Source organism: Nematostella vectensis, chromosome 4 (genome assembly GCF_932526225.1).
Source record: "Nematostella vectensis chromosome 4, jaNemVect1.1, whole genome shotgun sequence".
NCBI lineage: Eukaryota > Metazoa > Cnidaria > Anthozoa > Actiniaria > Edwardsiidae > Nematostella > Nematostella vectensis.
In genome coordinates this window covers 15,880,255-15,908,184 of record NC_064037.1, presented here as the reverse complement: position 1 = coordinate 15,908,184, position 27,930 = coordinate 15,880,255, and the positions used below count along the sequence as shown (strand labels likewise).

At 42.4% G+C, this 27,930-nt stretch overlaps 1 protein-coding gene across 8 annotated transcripts; it reads right to left on the bottom strand.

Moving 5' to 3' along the window:
• Window positions 1-147: 147 nt before the first annotated feature.
• LOC5516107 lies at window positions 148-27,715 on the bottom strand. Of its 8 annotated transcripts, none has more exons than XM_048726310.1 (8): window positions 27,582-27,715; window positions 26,324-26,419; window positions 13,323-13,518; window positions 9,830-9,996; window positions 3,426-7,962; window positions 2,789-2,994; window positions 1,749-2,453; window positions 148-1,318 (listed from the first exon to the last, which is right to left on the bottom strand). In XM_048726310.1, the coding sequence occupies exons 4-8, from the start codon at window positions 9,929-9,931 to the stop codon at window positions 1,265-1,267; spliced, it is 5,604 nt and encodes a 1,867-aa protein (XP_048582267.1). In that variant the 5' UTR covers window positions 9,932-9,996; window positions 13,323-13,518; window positions 26,324-26,419; window positions 27,582-27,715; the 3' UTR covers window positions 148-1,264. The 8 variants fall into 8 exon arrangements, with proteins under 8 accessions (XP_048582267.1, XP_032241792.2, XP_032241791.2 ...); XM_032385901.2 differs by lacking the exon at window positions 27,582-27,715 and adding an exon at window positions 27,121-27,245; XM_032385900.2 differs by lacking the exon at window positions 13,323-13,518.
• Window positions 27,716-27,930: the final 215 nt, after the last annotated feature.

The window sequence follows — 27,930 nt, the reverse complement described above, 5'->3', positions numbered from 1 at the left end:
GGAGTTAGCCCTTGGGGAGTGAGAGATTCTTCGAGAGGAGAGTCGGCCCTTGGGGAGCCTGAGCGAGTGAATCCTTAGAGGAGTGGGGAGGTGTTCATCTGACTTCAGCCGATCATCTTTTCAGGAGAACAAGGAGTAGAATCACACTGTGTGTAAAACAAATTTGTTTTTATTTCCAGACATGAAATATCAAATACATATACAGTTTTACGTACACGTATATTAGTATGAACAATTCACAAGGCCTCCATTACACCAAAACAATTCGATACGCACCCACTGCCTTATTACAGCAGGCTTAAGAGTCAAACAGGATTAAACTGAGCATTACGACTTTTTTATGAATCGCACCGAAATTCTTTAATTCTGGAGGAAAAAATAATGCGTTGTGAGTAAAGTCCTCATTATCTGATACCAATACATGCCACGAAATAAATACTACGAATAAATATCACGCGTATCTGCTGACAAGGCATGACTCTTAAATGTAAAAAATAGAGAAAACACAAACTTAACTCAAAATTAACTTACTTATTATTTCTCATTATTCCATTGGCACCAAAAGTTGGTGATTCTATTGCGCATGCTCTTTGGTATTCACCGCAAGACAATCACCAGCCAGTGCATGCTCAACTGCATCAAAGCCTCGTCCCAATGAGACCCTAAGAACGAGGTTGATTGCGTCAGGTAAGGCAGCATTTATGTCACGTGACTGAAACTATGAACGCTCATTGATCTAAAATAATATTTGGAAAACAGCGAGCCAATGAGAGCTCGAAGTTACTTTCACCTGTCATATAAACACGACTCACCGTTGAATCAATACTTTGGGATTTGACACCTAGGCAGTGTCATTCATTTAGATAATTTGATGACTGAATTTCAGCCGTATAAGGTTACACCAAACAAACTAAAACCGATTACATGACTTTTTGAAGCCATATACTACAACAATTAACGTTATTTGTTTTCCTACATTGATATTTAAAGTAAAAAATACGACAAAAATATGCACACATTTCGAAAAAATAACGCTTTTATAAACCCCTAAGGTGCATAAGATTGAATAAATACATAAATAAATATCTAAATGGGCTTCATTTCTAACATAATGTACAATTAAGAAGTGTTTTCTATGTGAGCTTCACGAACATCATTAAGCGTTCAATTCTTTTTCCCATTCGTATATATATGGGAGTAAGTTCCCAAGAATATAATTCTAAATTTTGACGCATGCGTGTGCTTGTAGTGGCCACTGAATACATCACTGTCTCTGGGATTGACCGCAGTCTCGGCTGTGTTTGCTCCAGGCGGATAACTAAAGACACAAAATGAAAACACCTGTCAGGAAAATCATGCTTTATAAGCAACACATTTTAGATTTGATGTGAAAGAAGAATGTATCGTACAGGAAGACTAATTCAAGTTCAAGATCGAGAACTATCAAATTGTTATATTGTTATACTGTTGTATTATAGTTAAGCTATAAATCAACACAAGGTGGAAAAAAAATGTCGAACGCCTCTATCCAACAGAGTGGTTGCGCTGATGTTTCGAGCTCTAGCCCTTCGTCGGGGCAAAAGAAACTGAAAGTTAACTTGTTTTATACAAAAAAAACTTTTTTAACTTAATTAAGCATGCCTAAATCAGCCGATATAGATGAATTCTCTCTCGCACTTGGTGCTTCTCCAAGGATGGTGAAAGGGGACAAACAAAGGCTCTTTAAATATAGTGATAGGATCTCTCACCTGGCACTCGGCACTGCAGTACCACGCTCCCTGACATCCAGAGCACAAGAACGACGCATCTCTCTTGCACACCGAACACAGATTCACACCATCTTCTTCCCCCTTGGGGCGTGCCACGCCCTCTCGCGGGGGACCGTCCGGCCTGTCTTTGGGTGTACCGAAACCCTGAACGTGCGGGGGAAGCCCCACCTTCATACGGGAAAGTTCCTCCCGCGCCCGTAAGGCGCGCTCTCGTTCCCGCATCCATATTTCACGATCCATGACTGCGCCTGGAGGCTTGCCGAGATCAAGCTCTATAGAACGACCTCGATCGTCCTTTGGTTTACCCTCTAACGGGTGTCCCGCGGGTAGGACCCGAGGCATTCCCGTGGGAGGCTCAACGCCTGTTTTGAGTCTCTTTGCTCTCTCGTACTCCGCACGGTCCAAGGGATGTCCGAATTGCGGGGATGACATCCTCCTACCTGGGATCCCCTCAGGCTCGTCTAGCTTGCGTTTCCGCTCCTCATTCATGCGCTCCATGGTCATAAGGCGCTCCCGCGCGCGAAGGGCCGCGATCTCTTTCTCGCGGTCTCGCGGCCCCAGATCGCGGTTCAATACTAGTGGATTAACCTTGTCTTTAAGCTCCGCGTGAAGCAACCGCCGATTGGCGTCGATTTGCTCAAGACTCAGACGATGTCGCTCTCGATCACGTTCTCTCTCCATTTCCTGACAACCAACGAGATAATTAGCATTAGATAGAAAAATAAGGCTTAGCAAACTTTAATATCATTTTGCTTCTCGTGGAGGAATATTAAAGTGGCACTTCCACCACTTAGGAGTGATTTCGGGGCCTGGCGTGGCGCAGTACACACAGTTCCTAGCGCAGTAGCGCTATTCCCGGTTCAGACGCTAGTTGAGTTATACATGGTATCGAATACTCTAATCATTCATGTACTTGGATTAAGACGGAATAACCAAATCAACCACCCGAGTTTATCAAATAAATTCCCTTTCTGCCGTGCCACACCCTCACTCTCACAAATCCCGAGAAGCTTCCTTACCGCTCTGATGTGGGGAGACACGTCTTTCTCGGGCTCCTTCAGTAGAGATGTACTCTTGCCGGCCGCAGCGGCAGCGAGTCGGTCCATCGCTTGACGGGACGCCATGGACAGGGGAAAGGAGCGGGATGCAGTGAGGGGGGAGTGGCTACGAACGTCTCCTAGCGACCGACTGACATCTGGGTGTACGGGACGATCGCCTGGGGGACCTAGCAGATTGGATTTGATTTAGCGGTATTTATACAATAAGATATTATACAACAATATGTAAATTCGTATAACCAAACGATGCCTCTGAGGGGACAAGAGGGGAGGGGTTGGATTGAGACCCACCTCTTTTTGAGTCTCTTTCTTCGTTATGAAATAACAAATAAAGTATCAAACCTATATCTGGGCCCTCTTTTCTATCCCGCTATATAAGATTTTAGATCCGCTCCTGAAGGTACGCTTCTGTGCCCACCCTTAGATGCGCTCCTACGAGTACCCACTTCCGGTGCTTTCCCTGTGACAACCCCTAGATGCGCTCCTACGAGTACCCACTTCCGGTGCCTTCCCTGTGACAACCCCAAGATGCACCCCTGAGGCTAAAAGGTGATACGAATACTGGAAATGCGGCAAAGACACAATAAAGTACACATACCAGGTTTGTGTGATGAGGCCATTCTCCCCAGTAGTTCCCTGTGTGATGCCTCTCCCGCTCTCATAGCCTCGTGACGTCTCTGTAGATCCTGCAGCGCCGCCGCCCTCAGATCCAGGCGGTGGTCTGGCCGCATTAGGTCGCCAACCATTAGCCTGTCCGAGTAGAAATCCCTGCGTAGAAACTGAGGCGGTGATGTGTCCCGTGGGTGTCTAAACAAGTTAAAATGCTTCTCCGCTTCTGCGCCATGTAGTTCCTTCATTCTTTCTCGCACCATCACCTGATTGCGAATCGCCTCTCGCTCGGCGTTCATACGTTTTTCCTGCTCTTTCTCGTGCATCAGTTCGATGTTGCGTCGACGATCGAGTTCCTTCATCGCCTGATCCTCGCGCATTTCCCGCTCACGCCTTTCCGTATCCGCAGATGAGCTTCGTCGAGTGCTATCCGCATCAAGCCCCCCTTTTTCTTCCTCCACACTAGTCTTTCGTTCCTCCATGCTCCTCCCACTCATGATAGACGAATTGCCATGGGCTCCAAGCAGCCGAAAATCGGCCTCCTTGGTTCTAGCAAGCGAGTTAATGAAGGACTCTCTAGAAGCTGGAGGAACGGACCGTTCATCGAATAATTTCGCCGGCGGAATTCCCGCGTGCTCCTTGCCGAATCTTCTATAAAGCATTGCGTTTTGTTCACGCGCAAGGAAGCTCTCTCTCATCGCCATCTCTTCTCGTTTCTTCTGATCACTGTAGTTTCTCAGCGCTCCAAGCTCTCTGGCGTGCTCTTCAAGTGGACGTAGCCGTGGGGGGCCGGACTTCAGCAGATTTTCCATATACGCAGCATGTTCTCTTTCCTCCATTCGCCGAATGGCATCGCGCTTATCCGCTTGGGAAACAACGCAAGGCTGTCCGCGAATGGTCGAAAACATCACAGCATCCTTCGGGTGTAATAAACCAGGTTTACTGAGACCTCCCGGGGGCGACCCGAAAGATGGCAGTAAGAAATCCGGTCGCTTGAGTCCGGGAATTGGGCCTTCCGAAGGCACGCCCTGCTCACGCCTACGGTTCAAGTCGGACAGGGTCATGGGCAACCCCCGTCTGTCAGCTCCCTCGCGTGGAGATCTCTCCGGTGATTTGTTCATTGCGTGTGGGGATGTAAGAGGCTCGATTCCTCTCCGGGCCTTCTCTTCCATCAGAGGGTCGATATCGCCGAAACCATGGGGAGGTCGCCCTCCGATTTGCTGCAGATGGGACAACATTAGTGGAGGTCGCCTTCCAGGAACGTGCGCTATAGGCTTCACCACTTTGGGCGTGGCCATTTTGTCACTGCCCCCCTGTTCATTGTCGCGCGGCTTGGGCGACCCCTTGTCGTGCCGTAGTTTGCAATCAGCGCTTGTGCAGTGCGGCTTATCGCACTCCCGTTGTTCCCTTCCCAGTATTTGCGAGAAGTCGTGTCCATGTTGACCGTACGAAGGGATCATCCCATGATGCGAAGGGAGCCCGAGGATTCCCGAGGGCGGCATCCCGCGGGGCGAGGCTCCATGAAATGGGCAGTTGACGTCGCGTTTACACGGGCTGGCCTTGTGTCCAGGGAGCATATGGTGCATGCATGAGCCCGCGGTGTAGCGACTCGGTGGAAGGGGAGAGCCAAACATGCCTGAACTCGAGAAAGGGACATTATGGGTTATCAACTGAGGGGTGAATGTTCTCGGTGAGCGTCCGTTTAAGTGAGGTGACGAAGGACCCATACTCGGCGGAATAGGGACCCCATTTACATCGTGCATCGGCACAACTGGAATAAGTATTGCTGCTCTGTGATGTGGCGTAACGTGACTACCGCACTCGCTTCCGCTTCCGGGCAGAGTCGGACTAACCGAGTGGGCGACTTTTTTAGGCGGAGAGAAAGCGATGCCTTTTTTGGCCGGAGAAAACGTTGAACGCTTTTCCGGGGAAACACTATCCTCCCGTGACTCGGACCTCTCGGTTTTGATCCCGTCTTGAGATTCACTTGCGCCGAACTTATTTCTCTTGTCTTCCTCGTCGTCTAGGATTTCTATTGGGCTTTGCGACTTGTTGTTTTCACCTTCCTTGGGGCTCTCAGGTCTCTCGCTCTGTTTTTCTGCCGGTGTTTCCTCTGGTTTCTCTGACTCTGTGACAATCTTCTTTAGTTTGGGCACAGGTTCAAGCGCCGAGAGCTCCTTGTGCTGTAGCTTGTGTTTGAGTGGAGGAGGCACAGGCTTGTCGCCGGTGTTGTTGTCAGGAGATGACGGCTTCAGCTTGGGCGGTGTTCGCGGCACCTTAGAAGGGAAACTCCTCCTGAGAAAGCTCTTGTGAAGCTCAGATTGGAATTCGTCTTTGTGAGGGCTACCGGGCTCCTGGTCGTCCACGGGCTTTACCTTATTAGGAGGTGCCACACCCACTGGTACCGCCTCCTCTTCCGCTACCTCTGCTTCCCCCTTCTCCTCCTCCTTGACACCCTCCTCCTCCCCTTCCTCCTCCTCTTCGTTATCTGGATTCTCGTCACTTCCTGGTTTCAGGGCTTCCTGCCCTAATTTCTTCTGCTGCAGTAGCCTCTCAACCAGCCAGTTGTGCCTAGGCAGGTCGCGTGCAAAGCGATTCTGGCTGATCAAATGAGGCGGTGTTGCGCGTTCTTTATCTCTGTCCTTCTCCTCGCTTTTGCGTTTGTGTCTCGCGGCGATTCGCTTCTCCTTGCGAGCTCGTTCCCTTCGTCCTTGCTCCTCAAGCTCCAGCCGTTCCGACTCCGTCAGGGAAAAAATATCCTGACTGTTATCCTCCGTGTCTGAATCCTGATGTGAGGGACTACCGTCGTCTCTACCCTCAGTACCCTCCTCGGGGGAAAATTCTTCCCCACCCTCGCCTCTCTCTTCCTCCTTTCGCTTGCTATCCCCCGCAACATCTTCGTTGATATTAACTGAATCCAAGTTTTCCGCGTTTTCTTCTTCTTCAAGCTGTTCCACGTTTTCTTCACTGTCCGAATCAAGCGGTTGAGATTTCTTATTTGTTTTTGGTGGGCGACCGATCCTTTTACTCGATTTGCTTCGCCTGAGCGGTCTCTGAGGCGAATCAGCCTTTGTTGGGGACTTGGACTTACACTTCTTTTTCTTTTTTCGTTTCACTTTAGACCGCCCTGATGAGGCGAGCTCAGAATCACTCAACTCCTCCGCATCCGACATTCCTTCATTATTAGAGTCCGATTCCTGTCCGTAAAGTGTGCTGCTTTTTCCTTCATTATTGTCCATGTCTTCAGCCTCTTTCTCTGAATGGTCATCCTTACAATTAGATTCTGCGCATGCGTGATCATCACTTTCATGCGCGTTGCCGTACTTATGCGAGTGCTCACACTGAACTTCGTCATTATCCAATATTTTGATGTCACTTTTGATACTGTGATCTGATTTTGGCGATTTGGTCTTATCGTCAATACCATTAACCAAATACCCCTCTGGCTGATCTGCGCATGCGCAATTGTTAACAGATCCATCCCCAGGCAATTTATCCACATTTTGTGTCGAGTTTTTATCCATCTCACCACAGGCATCCCGGACGTTATCTGGCGAAGCAACTCCATTCACAGTCAGTTCAACACTTCGAGCATCCACCGGAAGCTCATCGTCAGTGACATTCTCGACCACTGGAAGAGCGACTTTATCGGTCCTTGTGACGTTACCATGGCTACTGTCAGTCAAAATGTGGTTGCTATGGCTACCACCACCTCCGCACATACCCAAAGAGTCATCACTGACAAATTCAATTTTCTTATTCTCCTGTGTACTCCGTTGCAGGACGCGCTCAAATAGCGACTCCCCGACAGTATCGCACTTGTTTTTATCCGTAGCTTTTTCAACTTTTTCTGGAATCGCCGCACTGCTTTGACTATCAGGAGATAAACCTCCGTAGCATTTCTCGTACATGCTCAAATCTCGCCCGGTGGAGCAGTCGCTTGCGGGGCTCCTCGGGGAATCCTCACTATCCCCAGTCTCGCTCTTCACGGGAGCCCGTTGTAACGTTTGAGCCCTTGCTAAGTCCTCGCTTAGAAGTCTCTTCTGCTTCGCTAAATCCTGCGTTAAGCGCTGTTTCTCGCGCGGCAACTCGCGACGATAATTCTTTTTGCTCGAGTCCTCTCCTTTTTGATCCATTGTAGGCGTTGTCTCACGCGATCGATCTTTAGCGGGCTCTGCTAGATCATCAGAAGACTTTGATCTCCCTGGGGAGTGAAAACGCGATTCCGTGCGCTCTCCGTGTCTTCCATGGGTTTTTCTAGAGCTCAACTCCATGTCGTTTTCCCTGTCCACGTGCTGGTCACGTGTCCTCGCAGGTGTTCGTACCGTCCCGCGGGATGACTCGCGGGCTGTCTTCTTGTCACTGGGGTGCCTGTTGTGGCTGAGTGGTGGACGCCCACGCGATCTGTGTCCGTCTCGGTGTTGTGAAGGAAGCGAGTAAAAGTAACTCGACATTTCACGAGGAAGGCCTTTCCTATCCTCGTCCTCCGTCGAATTACCCGAACTTAAACTGCCCTCTTTACGTATCTGAAATGTAAATGAAATCGGTACAGTCTCATGAAATTATCCTGAGATACTCCTCTGTACTAAAAAAATGGACTAAGTGCCCGTGATTTGCACAAGTATTTGGGTCAGATATACTGACAAATAAAAAGCCAAAGTAGAATAGTGTTAAAAGGGAATTATAGTGTTTATTTGACTGAGACATGTAAATTTTCTGTCCCATTATGTTGGCATCCTGAAAGTGTTTAATCACCGTGGTGGAGCAGTCATTAGTCTGAGAGATTATCTGACACTTACGCTCTAATGCGCTTCTTCTCCGGCGATAACATCAGACTAATCAAACATTCTATCGAATCCTAAAGCGATATAAATCGAAATCTAAGCTGTAGTAAAATAACTTAGTAGTGTAAACAGTAAGTGTCAGCAAATAGTTTTAGAATCTCGAAATGTGTACAGAAATTAATGGGAGAACACACAGGAAGTGTTATTCTGTGGCATTTACAAACACGGAAAAAGCTGTTTCGCTAAAATAAAAAGTGAAAAATGATGTGAATAAAAAAGTATTCATTCTATTGCTATATACTGTTATCGAATTTCAACATCACCAATATATAATATCAACAATATATCAATAACACATTAGAATAACAGGTCATTGGTATGTAGTGAACACTACCAATACAGAGAACAAACGATTCTGATCTGTCAAAAAACCTGCGAGAGAAAGACAAAACGCAATAAACGGTAACGAACCTTAGACACAAAATACTGCGTCGCGCAAATTCTCTATCTTGCATTCACTTGGGTAACGATGATTCTCCTTGCTCAACAACAAATCGATACATCAATCCAATGAAGTACCAATATAAAACACTTCTGAAACCCGACCAAGCGGTCTTGCTATTGGTTGTTGATAATCTAAAAGCTGCGCTGAAATTTCTCGACTTATCGGATCTGGTGGCAATCATTCCGCGCGAATTTCCTTAAGATTTATTGAGTATTAAGCAAGAACAACTGACGATACAATCATTCGACGTTCAGCGCGCTACAAAGAAGTGTTACTGAGACGTAAAACGTGGAAGTTGCGCTATTTGTCACGCATTGTCGATCACGACACAGGTAAAGCCACAGCTAGCGTGACACGTATTGCAACCGTTCCCTTCAAGATTGGTTTTCACTAGGATACAAGCGCAAACGGAAGCACAACGCCAATGAGAATCGGTCAAACACAAGCGCAAGCGCACGAAAATCAAGCAGTTGCGTTTTCTTGCGCTTCCTCTTGCGCTTGCGTTCCAGCCAGAATCGGAAAATGACGTGCGCTGCGCTAGCGCTTATGCCCAAGTGAGAACCGACCTTCAGCGCGCTACAAGGAAGTGTTACTAAGGCGTTCGAAAAAGTGTAACGCATTACCGAATTTTGACACCGCTGCTATCGTCAAACTGTAAGTGAAACCCGAACTGTAAATTTGATCCCAGAACATTACCACGCATTTTGTCGGCAAACTAAATTTTATACTTGACCATATCAATCAATTTTGTTTTGAAAACTATCGTTTTTTCACTCGCTTGGTCAATTCTTTAATTTGGACATTACATACCATATTTGGAATTTCGCTGCAATCTTTTTTATTTTATTTTGCTTTTAAATCGTCAAAAACTGTGTACGTCAAAAAGTCCCACTTAAACTTGCAGGAATTTTTGTTTACTACGATTTTACAGCCCGCCATTTTGAAAAGGCCGAGGCATTGGGGCTTTTAAAACATCACAGGTTTCCCGCGTGCTAGCCCCAGGCTCTTTTAGACCATTTAAGTGCATTAAGCAAAACATAATAAACCACTGAAATACAAATGTTGGGTTATCGCAATGCATGCTGGGTAACGTGTGCAACTCACCGTATGAATTCTGCGTCTGCGCAGTGGCTGTTTCTTGTCTTTCGCCTCAAAGGGGTTCTGAAGGTATGGGCAGAACGCTCCTACAGAACAGTATCTGCACATCCAAGGCTCATCCGGCTCGACGGCTTTCGCAGGAATGGAAGGGTCGTGACACAGCTGATGGTATCCTGGAACATAGAAGAATCGATTAGTGTGTCACGCAAAGCGAGAAGTCAGTTACGCCATAAAAAGCGCCATTAATGGTGGATAATGATACTGTAGGTTAAAGAGGCTAAAACTCCGTTTTACCTACCCCCTGTTAGATTGACAAAAACACTAAAGGCTCTGTTTCCAGGATATGCGAATGATGACATATTAATTTTATTATTATTATTATTTTTTTTTTGGGGGGGGGGGGTGAATTGCATTGTGCATAGTGCCCTATAACGGAGAGCCATTTGTCACGCAATTCACAATTGGAGTGACCATGCAGATGTTTTAGAAACAAACGCTCTTTACAAATAAATACAGAAATCATAAATCATAGATACAACAGAGATTAGTGCACTTAGTCTGAGAAGACTAGGCTTCCTAATAGTAATGAAGCTTAGAAGCACTTTTCCCGCTAATACGCATCAAACGCATCAAAAACCACACACACAAAAGGATAAGTAAACACGATCCCCTGACTTGACACAAAATAGGTACTATTCGACGTGGAGAGACGTCTTGGGACAACTCTACAAACACAGGCCACAGACGTTTGTCATCGCCACTCAGTCTGCGTGTAAGGTGGCTTGCTCAGACCGTACGTGTTTACGAAGCTGAGAGAATACAACACAGTACATGATTGTACGCGCGTAAGGTGGCTTGCTCAGACCGTACGTGTTTAAGAAGCTGAGAGAACACAACACAGTACATGATTGTACACGATGGCGCTGCGTGTGTCTCCCCGACACATCAAGTCACTCGGCGTGTCGACCGAATGAAAATGGGATAATTAGAGGTGGGTTGCCATGGAAGCCAAGGGTTAACTTTCTAATTTTGATTGGTATAGCGAGATAAGCTTTTTCGTGTCGGGTTGTGACAATCGTCAAGCTCTATGCAGTGCATTAAAATGGGTGCTGCATCCCGACGCGAACACGACGCAAAACTTCCCACACTCGTCACCGTTAAGAGTGTGGGCTTGGTATGAGTCTGAAAAACACTCGATAGGGAGCCATTTAACAGCTCTGAACACTACTTATTCCCATTGAGAAGGGGACCCTCTAGATTGTACATAATCAAGTCTAAATCAAGCTCGAAAGTCTAAGGAGACCGCAAGGAACGCCGGGAGCAACAGAAACGAAGGACAAACGTCTTAGATACACGGATTTCTGTAGCACAATTCTGAATCGACGTGATTGGCTGAGACGTGATCGACAAGACTCGAACGTGACGAGTGAAGACGAGTTCGGAAATGTTGAAATAATAGAACATCCGTGCTTAAAAATTAAAAAAAAAGTGAAACGGAACTTATGAAATAATAACAACACCTCCTTCAATGAGCAGATAAAATCATTTTTCCGTCCAAATGAGCTACGAGTGTGGATTAGGATCTTTTAAAATGTTCAGAAATAAAAACAAATTTACATATGTAATACATATGTAACAAATATAGTTGCTCAATGTGAACTGCTTGTTATTATTGGATAAAAATTTTTAGTATAAGACATAAGCTACTTAACTTATTTTTTTAATATTTAGGAAAATAAATATACAAATATTTTTAACAGGTACGTATTAGCAAGGAAATTTTCCCATTAATATTTGAATGCCGAGCTCCTCTCTGTGTTTCCTCCTGAGGCAAAACTTTTTCTAATGGCTTTAAAATGGGACCATGGCACTCGTGAATTCGGATTCCGCCAACAATAAACATATGGGATAATATCGTTATAAAGAATTCCTCTATATTAGCCATAACGTTATATCGAGCTTTCGAAGTTCTATAAAAACAAGGAAAATACAATAAAATTCCTGCCTCCAACCTCACCCCCCTATTCCCCTCCCTCGGTGCCGGTAATTGACAGCAGCTGCTTTTAAATGGCATTCTCTGTCTAAGGTGGGCGCAGATGTGACAATCACACGCAACCCCTCGGCTACCCTGTTAGCTAGCTTCATGTTGCCATTTTTAGTTGCTTTCAAGAAAGCACACATTTGGCCATGAAACTTCTGTTCACCATTCGACATCGACACCTTGTTCAAAGAATCATAACTCATTCAATCACAAGCCAAATAACGTGGATTATTTCACACCAGTCAAATTTAGAATGAAATTTCTGAGTGAAATCATTTTGATTAGGACTGATGATTTGTAGGAGCCTGCTATGTGGTCAGCGGTGGCAAGGTCTAATGCGCCTTAGATACCTCACAAGTTTAGAAGCTTTTATGCGAAAAAAATAACTTTGAGTGAGAGTAGGTGAGAGTTGTTTATCCCTGCGGGAGCACAGCCACCCGCTGGGGGAAGATGCAAGACGAAATGAATAGAGACACGCAGATGGCATTAGCGCGCCATTCACACACACAGAGAGCGAATACAGAGGAGAAAAATTCGGGTCTTCGCATGACTCGGCTTCTCTCTCGTGACTTAATAAGTACAGATATTAGCGAGGTCTGCTCACACTCTAAGAATAGAGTCACTTCACGGGGGATGCGGAATGAAAACGAAAGTTAATTTAGTGAAAAATAAAAGATTAGCTCTCGCTCGCAGAACACCAAACAAGTCACAATCTAATCATTAGGGATGCCGAAAACACCTTGCATATAAAACAAAAACACTCAATTCTAGAATTAACTTTTGAGCACAATATCGGGATTTATTACCCGATATTGCAGGTGATAGAGCTCTCGCATAAACGCTAGTTCTTAAATATAAACACTAATACCCAGAAATAATCCGCGAAGAGTGGAAATATATCTTGAGATGCTAAAAGAGCTTGGGTTTAGATAATGCTTCCATCAATATTACCGACAAAATACAAAGCCAATATGAATATTTGTATATTCTTAAATGTCAAAACGATTTTCTGGCTACGAGAACAAAACAAAACATATTCTTTGCTCGGTTTTCTCTATCATATTTGGATCTGAGAATATAGCATAGCCGTCTAGTTAAGACAAGCTATGCAATAATTATTGAACTGGTAGCTGATAATCATAAAAGTTAGTCATCAAACACTGACCATACCCGAGAGCTAAAAGATAACATGTATAGCATATATAAAAGTTATTTGTATTTGTTTGAAACACAAAAAGGCCCCTTGTATCTTGAAAAGCAAGCACGTAACTCAAGAGATTATCCTTGAAAAACGTAAAACCACACACACGGCTTTTACGGAAACCTTCGCGACCACCAGAAAAAAAAAAAGCCTTTTAAAGCGATATTATAAAGGCGGCTTTTAGCTCCATCGACTTTTAATTTTCGAGCTTAATTTTCATCGATCATAGTCGACGTTGCTATTAGCTTTCCACCTACCTCGGCAGAAACATTTAGTCAAGATTCGTCGAAGCAGTATATTAGAAGGCACTTCTTGAATTGCCTGCGATTTCTAGCAGTTTCGATTACGGAAATTTCCCCGCAGATCTGCGGAAATCTTCCCCGCGAGACGATGACCACCGGCCGTGTTTGGGAAGAAAAGGGAATAATTTCGCCAGGCAGCTGATACAACGAGCTGTAAAAAATCCCAAGCACAATAATTTCGTTCAATTACTGGCCATTTGTGAAACAATGAAGGCCAAGCAACTGGTTCAACAGTTGAAATTATTCCAGTGCCGAATGTTTACGCGGGAAACTGGACGAAAGAGTGGTGAAGTTCGTCCTACTATGGTTGACTGTGAATGGGAGAGCGCGATGGTAATCACCGGCAAACAAAGCCTGCGACTGGGGCCAATGGGGTTCAGGTGTATTTGGGGTCATTGTCAGCTGTAGGCCCTGATGAGAACGAACAACTAAAACACAGGAAATTAGGAACAAAACTCGTTTCCTGAGTGTCATGGCGGCGCGCATCACATAAGACATTAAAACGCAAACAAAACTGCTCTCACGAATTCACATCTATACAAACTGCGCACAAGTACACGGCAAATGAGGAAACGACGAGAGAGGGTGTGTTATTTAAAGTCACTTTAAATTCTGGGAATGCTTTTGGAGACGTTGATGCTAATAGACGGGAGAAAACAAACAACAAGTGAAAGCGCATGCTTTTTTTTCCTACTGCTTTCCCGGCTCCCAATGAGAGAAGGAATCTTTAAGAAAGGATACCCCACTGACTTTCCGGAAAGAAAAACGGAATGACCAATCGACCAGCCGTTTACACGAAAAAATTAAAGAATGATTTTTTTTAAATCTATAAAAAAAGTGAAACACTTTTTTTGGGGGTAAATTTTAAAGGCTAATGGATCGAACTCGTTAATTCGATAAAAGCACAATTCTGCGAGAGAAAACATCACTAATCCCAAATCCATCTTGGCATAAAGGACGACTTAAATATTAAGAGGTCGGAAAACCGTTGGTTATCTTCGGATAATAGAAAATGCTGACTATTGTTCACTCGGCAGATTTTTCAAAGGCTGCATTCGAGAATTTCGCACGGTAAGCGCTCATTATGATCTCATGACCGCAAAATGAAAAAGGCAACAAAAGAAATGTCGATAAGTACAGGAGGTTAGGCTATATGTCACATGTTTGTAATCCCGTCAACTACTCTTTCTATTGTTGACGGCTTTAAAAAAAGACATTGTGTTCCTTTTTTCATTGATTAGGTCCAGACAGGGTAAAAAGAGAGCTCATGTACATATTATACGTATCACCTGTTCACGACTGTTTCACTTCCGACGCTTTAGTCGTACGCTTGTCAAACTTACTTCCTGACCAATATTCAAGCTCCGTGGACTTAATATCACACAAAAAGGTTTCAGCGGAAAGCATTTGAAATAACAACCAGTGATCGAGTCGAGAGATGAGAGAGGAACACTTAAAGAAGATCCACACGACGGAATAACCGCAGGGATTTATTTAGCAGTGAATGGGGGGTCAGGAGCTCGAGATGCGAGAGAGATAAACATGTCATTAGTGTCGGATGTATAGGTACATAAATACACGTCGAGCCCAGGGCGCGCGCCATTTAAAGTGAGGACTTTCTACTCGTACCGAACGCGGTATTAAGAGGAGAAGTAAGGTACTAGAGAGATATGCTGGATTATCATCTCGCTAAAGCCGGCATTGAGGATGGAAGCGGTGCGAATGGTGCGCCAAAGGCACATCACAGGAAGTAAGAGAAGATAAGAGAAAGCACGATCGGAAGGGATAGTGTACGGAAGGAAAATTATGTTGACTTAATAGACGCGATATGACGGTGAGGTAGCTATCACACGCGGCTCGCAGCAATCTAAGCTAGGTCGTAATTAACAGCGATACGAGAGCATTAGCGATAAGGGACCACAGGGGTCTTTCTTAGCGTGAAAATGGGTCCGCGCACGTAGAAGTCATCAGATCCGGAGTTAATCGCACACAATGCCGAAAGTCAGGTGCGTTTACACAGGTTTCGGTTTTGTCAGTGGCTTGCAACTGCTGTTTATACACAAAAGAGCAAGTGTAAACACAAGCATAAGTTCTAAGCTAAGGAACTCCTCTTAGGCTTTACTCCACCCGTGTATTTTCACCTTAATTAGTATGGTAACGCTGTGGGCTCTACTTTTGCCGCGAACACAATCCTAGAAATCAATTGAGCACAGGCATCCCGAAATAGACAAATTTCAGACCAGGCGCCATAACCCATTAGCGTTAAAGTTTAAAACTTCACAACTGCAGCCGTGAATAAAACCGAGTAATCTAAAGATGTTATTTATTATTTAAATTGAATGTCTGTAAGCCATTGTGGCGGCTTTGAAATTAAACCTGACGTCCATTTGAATGTCGAGCGATAAGATTTTCATAATTCCGCGCATCGGTCTAAATTTCACCGCGAGAGCTCAAAGCTAGCCGTTATTCTCAAGAAGCGACCAGAATACGACCTTCACTCTTGGTGGCTCTTTTGATTGTGAATTCATTGCATCTAAAGTGGTTTGAAAATCCCTAGGACGCCGAGTTTGTGCAGCTGGTTTTAAGACTCTGGCGGCTCTCAGCTTCTCCGTGATTCGCTTCGAGCGATGATGAAAGTCACGACGGTTTGTCTTCGCTTTGTTGAAATTCAACCGATTAAGGTAGCACATAGAGTTGACTCGGGGTCGATAAAACGCACAATTTTCGTGCAACAAGACTCGCTTCAATTCTAGCATTACTGCACCCTCTGATCAACCATCACCGTGGCAGGTGAAAGAATAAAATAAACGTGGATTAAATGCCAAGGAACTAGCAATTTGCCACACTTTACCTTGGTGAAAAGCATGGTTGATGTGTTACTTGCATGAGGCTGTCCCTTGAGCCGAGTGAGAGAGTGTAGCGTCGATGGCGCGCGAGACTATCCGTCTTACTGTTGATCGGTTAATACTTGGGCTTCATCTAATTCTGATAGCTTCCTGATGACGTCATAGGATGGAAGAGACAAGCAGCAAATACTTGAGAGTCTTGAGACTCTCCGATTTTAGCCTACGGATTACCGCTTTACCAATAATGGCGCCTCCGAAAGACCGGATCTGGCCTGATGGGGAGGTCTTACTGCTTTTATTGCAAGATCAATTCATTTATGTTTATCGCAAATTCACTGACATGGTTTGTTTAACGCGAATTTTCCGTCTTTTTTCGCCACACGAAAGGGCAAATCGCTCGCAAAGAGTCATCACAGCTTGTTGTGACGCGCGGAAAGAAATGCTTTTCTCCATATCATTCTACGCTTGCTTAGCTACATGAGCGAACTCAAAACAACCTTTTAGCGTAATATTATATTTGAGATGGCTCAGCTGGGCCGGAAATTCTGAGCTACTCAATCCCCAGATACCGACTGGAGTACCGGTTATTTGGCGCGAGTAATCCGCGGAAAAGCCTACTGATTGGCGGATCGCACATATACATGAGGAATATATCGATCGTAGATAAAATACTAGGAAATGACCAGGACAAGATAGAAACTATGGGTCACTTGCTGACGATTGGAATAACGGCTCTGGGGTGAGCAGAGACACCACGGCTCGTGTACCAAGTCATTAACACACGTGCACATGACCAGTTTCTCTCTTAGTCAATCAACAGAGGACTTCCGTGCCCGGAATAAACAAAAAACACTTAAAAAGATATGTTTTCTTAATCCCGCTGAAACACCTGATTCGGGTGAAAAATTAATGCTCAAATTTTACAACAAAAAAGAACATTCACGGTAGCAATAAAAATTTAATTGGCGCGCATTTCTCGTAAACATTAAAAAATTCTTCTCCGAGGTTAAACGATCGTTTTTATTGCATGAAAATTGCTTCATTTAAGACTGCAAATCTTCTCTACCACACTATATTTGATATAGATTAACACTTTTATTTCCGAACAATAATAGAGTTTAGGCAATATGATCCCACTTGATGTCTCATAGAACGAATATCATTTATGATTGTGTGTTTGGATATTATCCCTTGGAAAGGCCATTACTGCGAAAAAAAACTTGTACAATATCGATGTATGGATTTATTCTACGAGTTGGGCGCGAGAGAGAGGCAGGTGCATGCGAACACTGTCTACATTGTCAATTGGAAGACAGGTGGGAGCGGGAGGGACCCGAATAATATTAACAAAATAATATTAATTTATTACATCGCCACATTTTAACATATTATGGATATGATCTATTGCGCCGAATGTTTCTTGAAAATCGGTCGGATACTCGCACTACTTAGGTCAATAGTCGCAAACTGTTATTTCAAAGCGAACCCTGTATACTATACTATGCTTGAATACTCGCCAATGAAAAAGGATCATAGCAAGGACTTTCCAGACCGGGACAGAGTCAGATCCCCGCCCTTACCATTTAGACCAGCGGCACTGTTCAATCTCTAATTTAAAGCCAGTCGATCCAATTTACGTGACGCGTGGTTTTGTAGGCTATGAAAACACCATGCATGTGAATTAAATCCGTTTGAATCATGCTGAAATACAATCCATCCTACAATAAAATCGACTCGATTATATTTCTACGATATCAAACAATGCTGGGTAAGTTATATTTTTCAAAATGATGGGAGTTCTAAACATTCAAAACAAAAACAAAACAACAGTGTCACACAAGTCGGATTCACGGACTTTAATGCACTCGATGCGTAATTCTTATTAAAAAACGAAATGCTTAAAGTAGGCCAATCAAGCCGTCATGTTTTGCTCCCGCTCAATGGCGAGTCCATTTCCATCCATTTCCATCGGCTAATTCAACGAAGTTTCCAAGATATTTCCAATCAAATATCGTATCAGACTTCATTCGAAGATTGTTATTTTGAAGTTTCCTTGCGAGTAAACCGCTGTATTTTTAATGATACAAAATAACAAAGGAGTTGGTGTTTGACATTCTTTAATAAACTCAGTGTTCGTTAGCTAAGCAGCGCATGCTATAAGTGCTTGCTTAGCCCATTCACTAGCCCTAGACAAATTAACTATGCCCTAGAGGGAAAAGACGCTCTTAGCCCCTCCCCCTCCACCCCCTCTTTAATTATTTACGAGGTATCATTTGACAAACAAAAAATACAGTTGAATGGGTCGCCGTTTTTTCTTTTTTTTTTCGCCGTTTTAGGTGCGCAACGCAGTATTAGCGCCTAGAATCGTTAAAAGAAGTCGCAAAACATGTGCACACACTTAAAGATATGCAATATCTTTTTCTACTAAAATATATATCATTTAAGCTACAAGCTTTAATGTCAAATAATATTTTTACTGTAATCACTTATTTCTACGCGCGGGTCTTCGCGGGTCTAATTTCTACTTGTATTTTAATCTAGTTAGGTTTTCTATAAAAAGTTTCATTTGTCTTTTTGCCTAAAATAACTCTCTTCATCTCCTCTCCCTACTCAGCATGCAGGCACCGGAGGCGTCAAAATCTTTATACCAATAAATATACTTCGTATACAAACAAATTTTAAGCGCTTTAAATTAAAAAAAAGGTATTGGTTTTATTGAAAATAAATGCATTGCAACAAAATCTACGTTGAAGAAATGCGATTGACAGAATAATATGGAGAGTACATATTATGACCGCGTTAATCCTGACATTGTAAATCATATGCCAAAGCTGATTCACTCACATGCTCAGTTCCTATCTTACCTCCTTATCCTACAGCTGCAGAATAACAATTTCACGTGACCGCACTTGGTTACCAGACAGTTGCCATGGAAACTAGCCATATGTGCCACAGCCGCCGCATATCTTAGAAACGACAAGAACGTCTGGGCATGCACGGGGAGACAAGACCGCTGGACACATCCACACACACGTGTTACGACAATACAAAGTACTTAATAACCCTTCACGGACTTACGCCTTAGCAAGTCGAGCACTGTTAAAATGGTACCAAAAAGAACAAAAACACTTTCTTACCATTTGGAAGGCCAACCTCAGAGCATATTATTTAAGGTCCCGCACAAAACCAAGTCATTAATCCACCCATTTCCATTGGCTAATTCGAATGAGTATCTGAGAAATTTTCAATCAAACAGTCAACAAAATATGTGGCTTCATTCGTGGATTATTATTTTGAAGTTTTGTTGTGAATAGACCGTTCTATTAGTTGATCGACATTCTTTAAAGCTGAAATAGAACCTGACGCTCATGCTTTGCCGTTATAAAAGGGGAGACGTTGCTAAGTTGCGATGAGAGCTGATTTAGCCGTTGCATGACAACGTAACCCCCGGGTAAAGAACGACCCAATTTATAGACGGTAAATATTTAGCAAAGTTCGGATGAATATGTGGAACTATAGAAACGGTACACAAGCCACATACTTTGGTACTTATAAGGACTTTATGTAGGCCTTAACAAACGTTAAAGCCACAATTACCACACGATATTTCTTTAAATAAATACTGTATACTTCAAGGGTTTGAAAACTTCTCACTGATATTATGAAAAAAAAAAACAGAAAGGTTTTTGGGGGCCGTTTTCTATGGCATCTTTACCTAACGAAATTAATGCGGTTTGAAAAGCGAAAAGCGGGAACCAGGAAAATTACTCATATCACATGACATTCATAAAAAAAAGAAAGAAAATAAAAGTAAATCTTAGGAGGCCTAGAAAAAAAACACAATTTTGTATATAGATTTGAGTTATTCTGAGGAAGGCGATATTCGACGGCTCATATTTTCGTTTTCAAACTTACGTGAAAATAAACAATAAGAGTATTCTCTCTTAAAACGGAAGCTTCCTTATGAAATATCTCATCATAATACAAACATCAAGCCAAACAAGGAAAAATCAACCAAAACAAGAAAAAAGATGCAATAAACGTTGATTAAAATTTTAAGGTGCTCCCCAAAATTCGTATTTCTTTTCGCGACTACTACAAAATGAAATAAGTGCTTTCACATACAAACACACTGAAGTAGAAGGGGATTACTTTTCGCACTTAATAGCGTTAAAATAGTGTTAGTAATATCAATCATGTGAGTGTCAGAGACTAATGTAAACCACAGAGGACAGAGAGCCATCAAAAAGGTGTCAAACACACACACTCGGCATTATTTGATTTTGTGAGTGAAATTGTTATCTATTTAAACTAGAACGTGCAGTTGGTCAGATGAAGTTCTCATCATTCTTGATTAATACCATAGCCGGTGAACAGTATAGTTTCAATAACAAACGCCGGAAAAGTGCCAGTCAAGAGCTTCTTTTTGTGATATATAATGGTAAAGACACCAGTGCCCTTAATCTACAATGACAGAAATTTAAGGACGAGGTTTTCATGCGCCAATAAAATCCACGTTCCTATTCACACAGTCAATAAAGCCATCAAGCCACAGCGGAAACGGGATGTGATTATTTACTCGGACCTTGGGTCTCTTTATCGGGTTAGGGGTAATTGCGATGAAAGAAATAGAAACCGGAGGAAATAAGAATAAGGTGAAAACTATTGCTCTCCCGGTGCGCGGGGCGATGAAAAGGACATCTTCCGAATAGCAATAAAAAACTTAAGAAAGCATAAATAATAAGTGCAGAATGCCAAAATATAAAAATATATTAAAAGATATAATCAGCAGCTTAAATAATATATTCTTATACTTCATACTTTCTAAGTATTCTCGATGCTTGCCAATTTAAGGTTTTAATGATAAAAGATTTATACACGTCCCTATAGAAGTTAGTTTGGAGTTGTACGCTAAAAATGAGGTTTACTTAATTAGATGCAAATTCTCGCCTCTTCTAATCTCACCTTAAAGCAACTCGTAGTTTTTTTTGTAGATACGAATGATTCCTACCGGTTTTATTGCCTGCTCCGTTTGAAACCGTTCTCAACTACAGACTGCATTGTCTTAATGCGAATATTTAATTCAAACTGAACGATTAGCAATGAGATGTCGTTTCCGGGGTTTCGGGAAGTCTTATAAAGAATCTCATTGGTGCAGTTCTTCCTGAGAACAGAACTTTAATGGGCTGGCAAAATAAATACTGTAATTTGCAGTTAAAAAGGCACATAGAAAGTTTTGTTTGGAAAGAGTGATTCTAGAACGGTTGTCCAAAACAAAACAAAAATCCTAATATTAGTCAAGAAAGAGTGTAACTATACACAACTGAATTCGTGTTAACACTTTCTAGATAGTGTTTATAGGATAACAATATAATGTCAACTCAAAAGTGTCTGAGTACCTTAACAACTTGCTAAGGGTACCGGTGTTGTTTGTTATGCTTATCATTTTTTCTTGCTTGATCTTTTATTCTGTTTCGGCCATTGCTTAGCATTTCGATTTTAACTAGGATTTTCCAACAATGGTTCCAAAGAAAGAAGTGGGTAGGGGGGGGGGGGGGGGGAGGGGGTGCTCAGTGGACTAAAATAAAATAATGCAATAAATGATATAAATATTATTGGGATAAGTAGGTCCCGTAGCTTAATCGCTACGACAAAATCGTTAAGTGCATGTGATGGTAGAAAAATAGTATGATAATAAACGTGCTTGGGAATCTCGGGAGTTTCTCCTTTGTTTCTCGTGCCGAACATTTGACTAGAAAAAGATATCGCGTGTCTTCTTCAATCAAGGCCCACACCTCTGTTTAAGATTTATTCAACATTAACAAGACAACCTTGAGCGAAAAAAAATTCAAAAAGACAAAAAGTTACATTCATTTACCAAATCCAATTCCTAAATCAGCCGGTGGAGATGGTCACTTTCTCACGCTTGGTATTTTGCTAGAATAACATTAAAATGGCCGCTGACACAATTTCTTAAAGTGCCAGTCGTGAGCATAAGCACATGAGTAGTCGATCAGGTGGAATATAGACACGCGTTAATGCAAGCCATGTGGGACGCGTGACCATCCAAGCAACGTTTCCACTAGCACCCGGAAAACCCTTCGGTTATCTCGGAATAAGGATATGATTTCCAAGAACGTGATCAAGAATAAGGAAAACACCTCCTAAACTGATCTATATTTCACGTTTGCTTAACAAGTTGACAGCGAATTGTTTAATAAGGTCATCAGAAAATCAATGAGCGTTTAATCGCGCTGTAAGGCAGGATATACGAGTCGGCTATGCATGTAAAATGAGAACTAAATGCACTATTAGTCGATCGAGAAAAGCAATTTGTTCTCGCATAAGTCACAGCAATAAAAATCTAGCGTCCGTATCGGCGGCGCTCGAGGGAATAAAAAAACGCCTCAATGGACAAAACAAAGTTAGCGTAATAAATTTAGTTCAGTGCGAAGAGGAGGATAGGTAGGATGGGGATTGGGGTGCAAGGGGAGGCGTAGGGGTGGGGAGAGCAGAATAAGGCAAAAGAGGGAACGAGCAAAACCACCACTTAGGGACAACGCCCGAAGATGATCTAAAAAACAGTTCATACACCACGGACGCGGTTGTTATGATAAGAGGATTATTTTATAAGATTACTTATAAAGGTCGCGAATGGTTAATTAAAGCGAGGAAATTCATTGCAACAAAAATAGACAAAAGGTTTTCTTGAGGTTTTCTCAATTACTTCTTAATAAGGCTTCCATCTGCCATGATTATGTCTGTAAAATAACGGGAGTGCTAACCGAGCTATTTAAAGCCGCATTGTCACCAGTTGACCTCCGGTCGATTACGTAACAATCTCCGATGATTTTTAACAGAAAACGCGAAAAATATTTTAAAATATTGAAAGCAGTGTGTCTATTGGAAGTTTCTTTGAGGATTTGATCGATAATTTAGAGCGGATGGCCTGTTAAATATCTCGGATTCTAATAGATTCTTTTGTCTTTTAACGGTTGAAGTTTCCGTCGGATTTCCGGAAGTAAACTGGTGACAATGCGGCTTTAAGCCAGGAACCACAGATGGTTTGGTCTTAAGCACCAAAACAGCGCCAACATTGCAGGTAAAGCGCTGGCGAGACGCTAGTCCAGTAATGCTGGCGCTTATTAAGCTGCATGTTAGCAAGAGCTGGGTAGCAGTTCGCCTACTTTTTTGGCCTGTGGGTTGAGCGAGCGAAGCGGCGACAGTATCATCATTATGAACACTACCACCATCATCATCACCGCTATTACTACCACCACCATCATCATCATTACAAACACCATCATCATTATCACTACTACCACATCACTACTACCACTACCACCATCATCATCATCCCTACCATTACCATCATCATTATCACCACTACCACCATAATCACTACTACTAACACCATTATTATTATCACCACTACCACCATCATCACTACTACCACCACTACCACTACCATCATCATCATCACTACTAACACCATTATTATTATCGCCACTACCACCATCATCACTACTACCACCACTGCCACTACCACTACCACCACCATCATCATCACCACTACCATTGTTATCACCACCACTTACACCAACCTTTCCACCATCGCGAAAAATCTTAGTCAGGTTTACAGCACAAAGTCGTTGTCCTCACTAGACTGCTGAGTGGTATTTTTAGGTTTTGGTTTAGAGGAAAACTGCTGAAATGTATCAGACAGTGTTGCTAAGCAACATATACCGCGGGGCTATCTCTCGGATGTCCAGTCACATGGTTCTCGTGTAAGTAGCTTGAAAGATATCCATGAGGCGAGACTAAAATTTCATTCTATATTCATCGCCACCAACATCATCTTCGCTATCGCCATTACTATTAAACTATATTTTTTCTCTAAATTTTCAACTTATGCATCACATGTTTCTTTCACTTATAAGCAGGTAGTTTAGAACAAATCTCGAAAAAAAAGATCCTTAGAGCTTCTAGTATCAGGACACCAAAAGTGGCGTAGCCTAGCAACGACATAAATTCTGTAGTCATAATGCTATGGCAACCTGGTCACCCGAGAGACCTTAACTTAAGAAATTGTTATAATTGGTTTTAATTTTTAGCTCTTTAATCATAATACATCGGAAATAGGTCGGAAACATTGAAGATAATACTTGAGTCGTTTCCGATTTTTCCGAAGTTATTGAAAAGAAGCACAATAATACTAAGGGTTTACTGAAATTCCTAGTGAGACTGTATTTTTTGCGTGGGCAAATATCAATAAAAGGTAACAATATTAGTAAAGATCAGCTTGGCAAAGAGCTTTAGATAATGCATCTAGATAAGAAAAAAAACATTAAATATTTTATACACAATCTGGCTTCCCCTGACAGCTGCTGCTACACATATAAGCGTAAGACTAGCTCCAAAACCCGCCGTGAAACGCATTGAAAATGGCATTAAATATTAAAGCCAATAACTCTACCACTGAGTTTCACTTAAGAGCCGCATAAAACATTGAGTGAAATTCAGTGGAAGGTTGAACCAGGTTGTTAGAAGGCTAGCAGCGAGACACCATCTCCGTGGTGACCCAGCAGATGGCACAAAGTACTTAACATCGCGGCAAGACGCGGAATCAAATAAAACTCGAAGCATCCACACCGAACCGTTTCAAATAAACTCCTTCGTCCTTGTAATAAAATGGTAATATTGTTTTTTTTTTCCCTCTAGGACTAAGTAACTTAACGCGGATTCATATTTAACTGCGGTGTTTAAATTTTAATGGCGTTTGATACGAAGAGTGATAGTCTTTGGAAAGTTCTCTCGGCTCATCGCCAGCTGCTATCAGATGATTACAGAAACAGCGAAAAATAGTCCGCTTTTCTCTGCCGATATCTCTTTCATACAACACTCATATCGACAAAACAAGTCCAAATCACCTGAAGAACTTTCTGACACTTTAATGTAACAAAGTACGGAAGTTAGACGGATGAAATGGCAATGATGAAAGTTCACACATCGGTTGTAAGACTAAATAATATTCTCGCATGGCGAATCCCGTGAAATGACTTAATTGTAATAATCCCTTTTCGCGAGGGAGAACACTTCTTTATTTAATCAGTTTAGCTGCGGGGAGCGAGATGAGAATCTAGTTAAGCCGTATACCGTACCAAACCTTCTGTTTAAACACGGTCCATAACTAGACAACATAAGATCGGTCGCGGTATTTTTTTTTAATTCCCATTTACTTTATGACTTTTTTTTTGCAGTCGTTTGATTGCTCGTAAAATTGCATAGATCTTTCTCTTTTTAAGCAAAACAGTCTAGTTTTTCTATTAATCAATTGTGAAGTATCCCGAAATAACAAATTTACGTCATCGACCCTAGGAATATCACAACCAATTTCGTAATTTCCTCTCGTATCGTCGATATGATAACATTCATTAGGTTCGATATGAGAAACAGTTCGGTTTCCGTCGTAACTTAACGCCTTAAATCTGTTCTCAAGAATTATTTAACTTTCCAAACTTCTGGCTCCTTGACAACCAAATGTGTGGCCGTCAAAATACCTATTCGATTGTTCACACTAGCGCTTTTGGTAGTTTTTTTCATCACGCACTGCAAAACTTAAAGATCCTATCAGGCGTCTAAGAGCAATACTTCCTAAAAGTCTACGATCGTTATAAAAACAGATTTTTAGAGTATTGGAATTGAAAATAGATTCTCGCCTATAGCATATAAATACGACAAACGCATATATACATATCCATTTAAACCTTTTTATAACGTCGGCAGAACGCCGGAACAGATGGTAACAATAATTCCACAAGAAATAATTCTCTTGCTCGAGAATATTAATAGATGCTTACTTGCGACAGGTAGAAATAAAAGAAATATTTTTTTCTGGTCGAGTATTGTTCGTTTATCCACGTAGCAGAAACCTGCAAACTGGTTGTTAGAGGATCGAGAAACAGACGTAAAAGCAGGTGGGACATTACCGACGGTCAGAGCTTTTTATTATGGCGACCGGAGATCAAGCACATGTAAAGAGAATTCGAGAGAGCGCCTTACTCCTCCATCGTGACTAATAAAACTTCAAAATAAGACTTTCGTACTCACCAATTCCACACTTGTCGCAAAGGACGATTTCGTTCGGTGACGCTGAATTTCCGTCTTTGCAAATAATACACACAATTTCGGCAGTCGTCTCCGTTACTAGAGAGAAAAACCACGTCTTAGTACTGCATTGATTCAATTCTAATCCTAGCTTCTTCGGGTCTCCATTCTAAACTTAGTTTAAAGACCAGCGATGGCTGCGTTGTCCGTCACAAAGTATCCATGTTATACACACAAACTTTTAGTTCTCTCTTTAAGACCGGATTTCAAAGTGTCCGTATTTTCCCCAGCGTAGGAAACAAAATTGAATAAAGGAATTAACGTGGTATAACACACCACTATGGATTTTGGCGAAGGGGCATTCCTCGACGGAGTTATCGTCGAATATCAGTTTGCAGTAGGACGAGATTGGATCGATGCTCTGAATCTTCGCGTAGAAAAGTTTGTCTTCCCACTCTGCTAAAACCACATCCCCAACAGAAAACGTAAACTCATCCATTCCTCAATTCCATTGAGGCGAACAAATCGGGCGAAGTTCCTCTGCCCGTTCTTAGTAATCGTGGATATTCACAGAGTCAAATCCGACGAAGCGAAGGGGAAAACCTGCGCGTAAGCAGACAAAAGTTTGTGGCCGTGAGCGCTCTTCGCCAGTCACAATAGCCTCGATCTGATGTCCAGTGTGTGTGACGTCTCTCCGCTGAATGAAATCGGTCGCTTTTCAGCGCGGTTTTCGCAGTTTCAACTCTAGAATCCATTCCTTATCGCCGACCTTCAATTCCCAACACTTTCCCATGACTTACCATGTAAAGAAACTTATAAATGACGCAGTACTGGTGATTTAGCCTCTGCCATTAGTTTTCTCTCCTATAACTCGGATTAATTATGAAGAAATTCCTCACTATCGTTTTTTTCCTTGTCCGCTTGTATAATGAGTATTGTTATGCAAAGTCGCACGGTCCACCTGTATTGAACAAGAGGGGAATTTGTATAAAAAAATCTTAGGCCTTTGGTAAACTCGTCAGAGAAACAGTGTGTTTTCACGCCCGGTGCCAACCTGAATCAAGACACGGCAGACAGCTGAACACACATTCATCTACTGTCCGAACGAAATTAAACTCCACTATTTAACTAAGAAATTACTCTCAGCGAAATTAAAATTAGCGAACTACCTTTATCTTACGCAAAAAAATAATAAGAAAATAACTTTTACGATAAAAATGATAAAATAAAATCACCTTGAAACGGTCCTTCGGTGACTTACATTTGCGAACGAGATTTCAGATCTGTTTGTTTTTTCTCATATTCTCCATTAAATTTCTGCCGTGAATTAGGGAACATCAATTTGGTCCCGACGGAATTAGACAAGAAAAGACATCTGCTGCTATGTTTACGAGTTTTTCAGGGAAAATGCTCTTTTCCGGTCCACGTGTGACTCTCTTACTAACATCAGAACAAGCCTTCCGGAATAAGATAATTTCGATATCTCATAAGCGCTCTGTCTTATAGTTTCCTTCACATCCGGACCTACGACACGCCGTTCAAAACCATTTAAGTGCTTCAAAACGAGAACCCATTTCAGTGCTGAAAAATCGAAAATTACCAATGCAGTT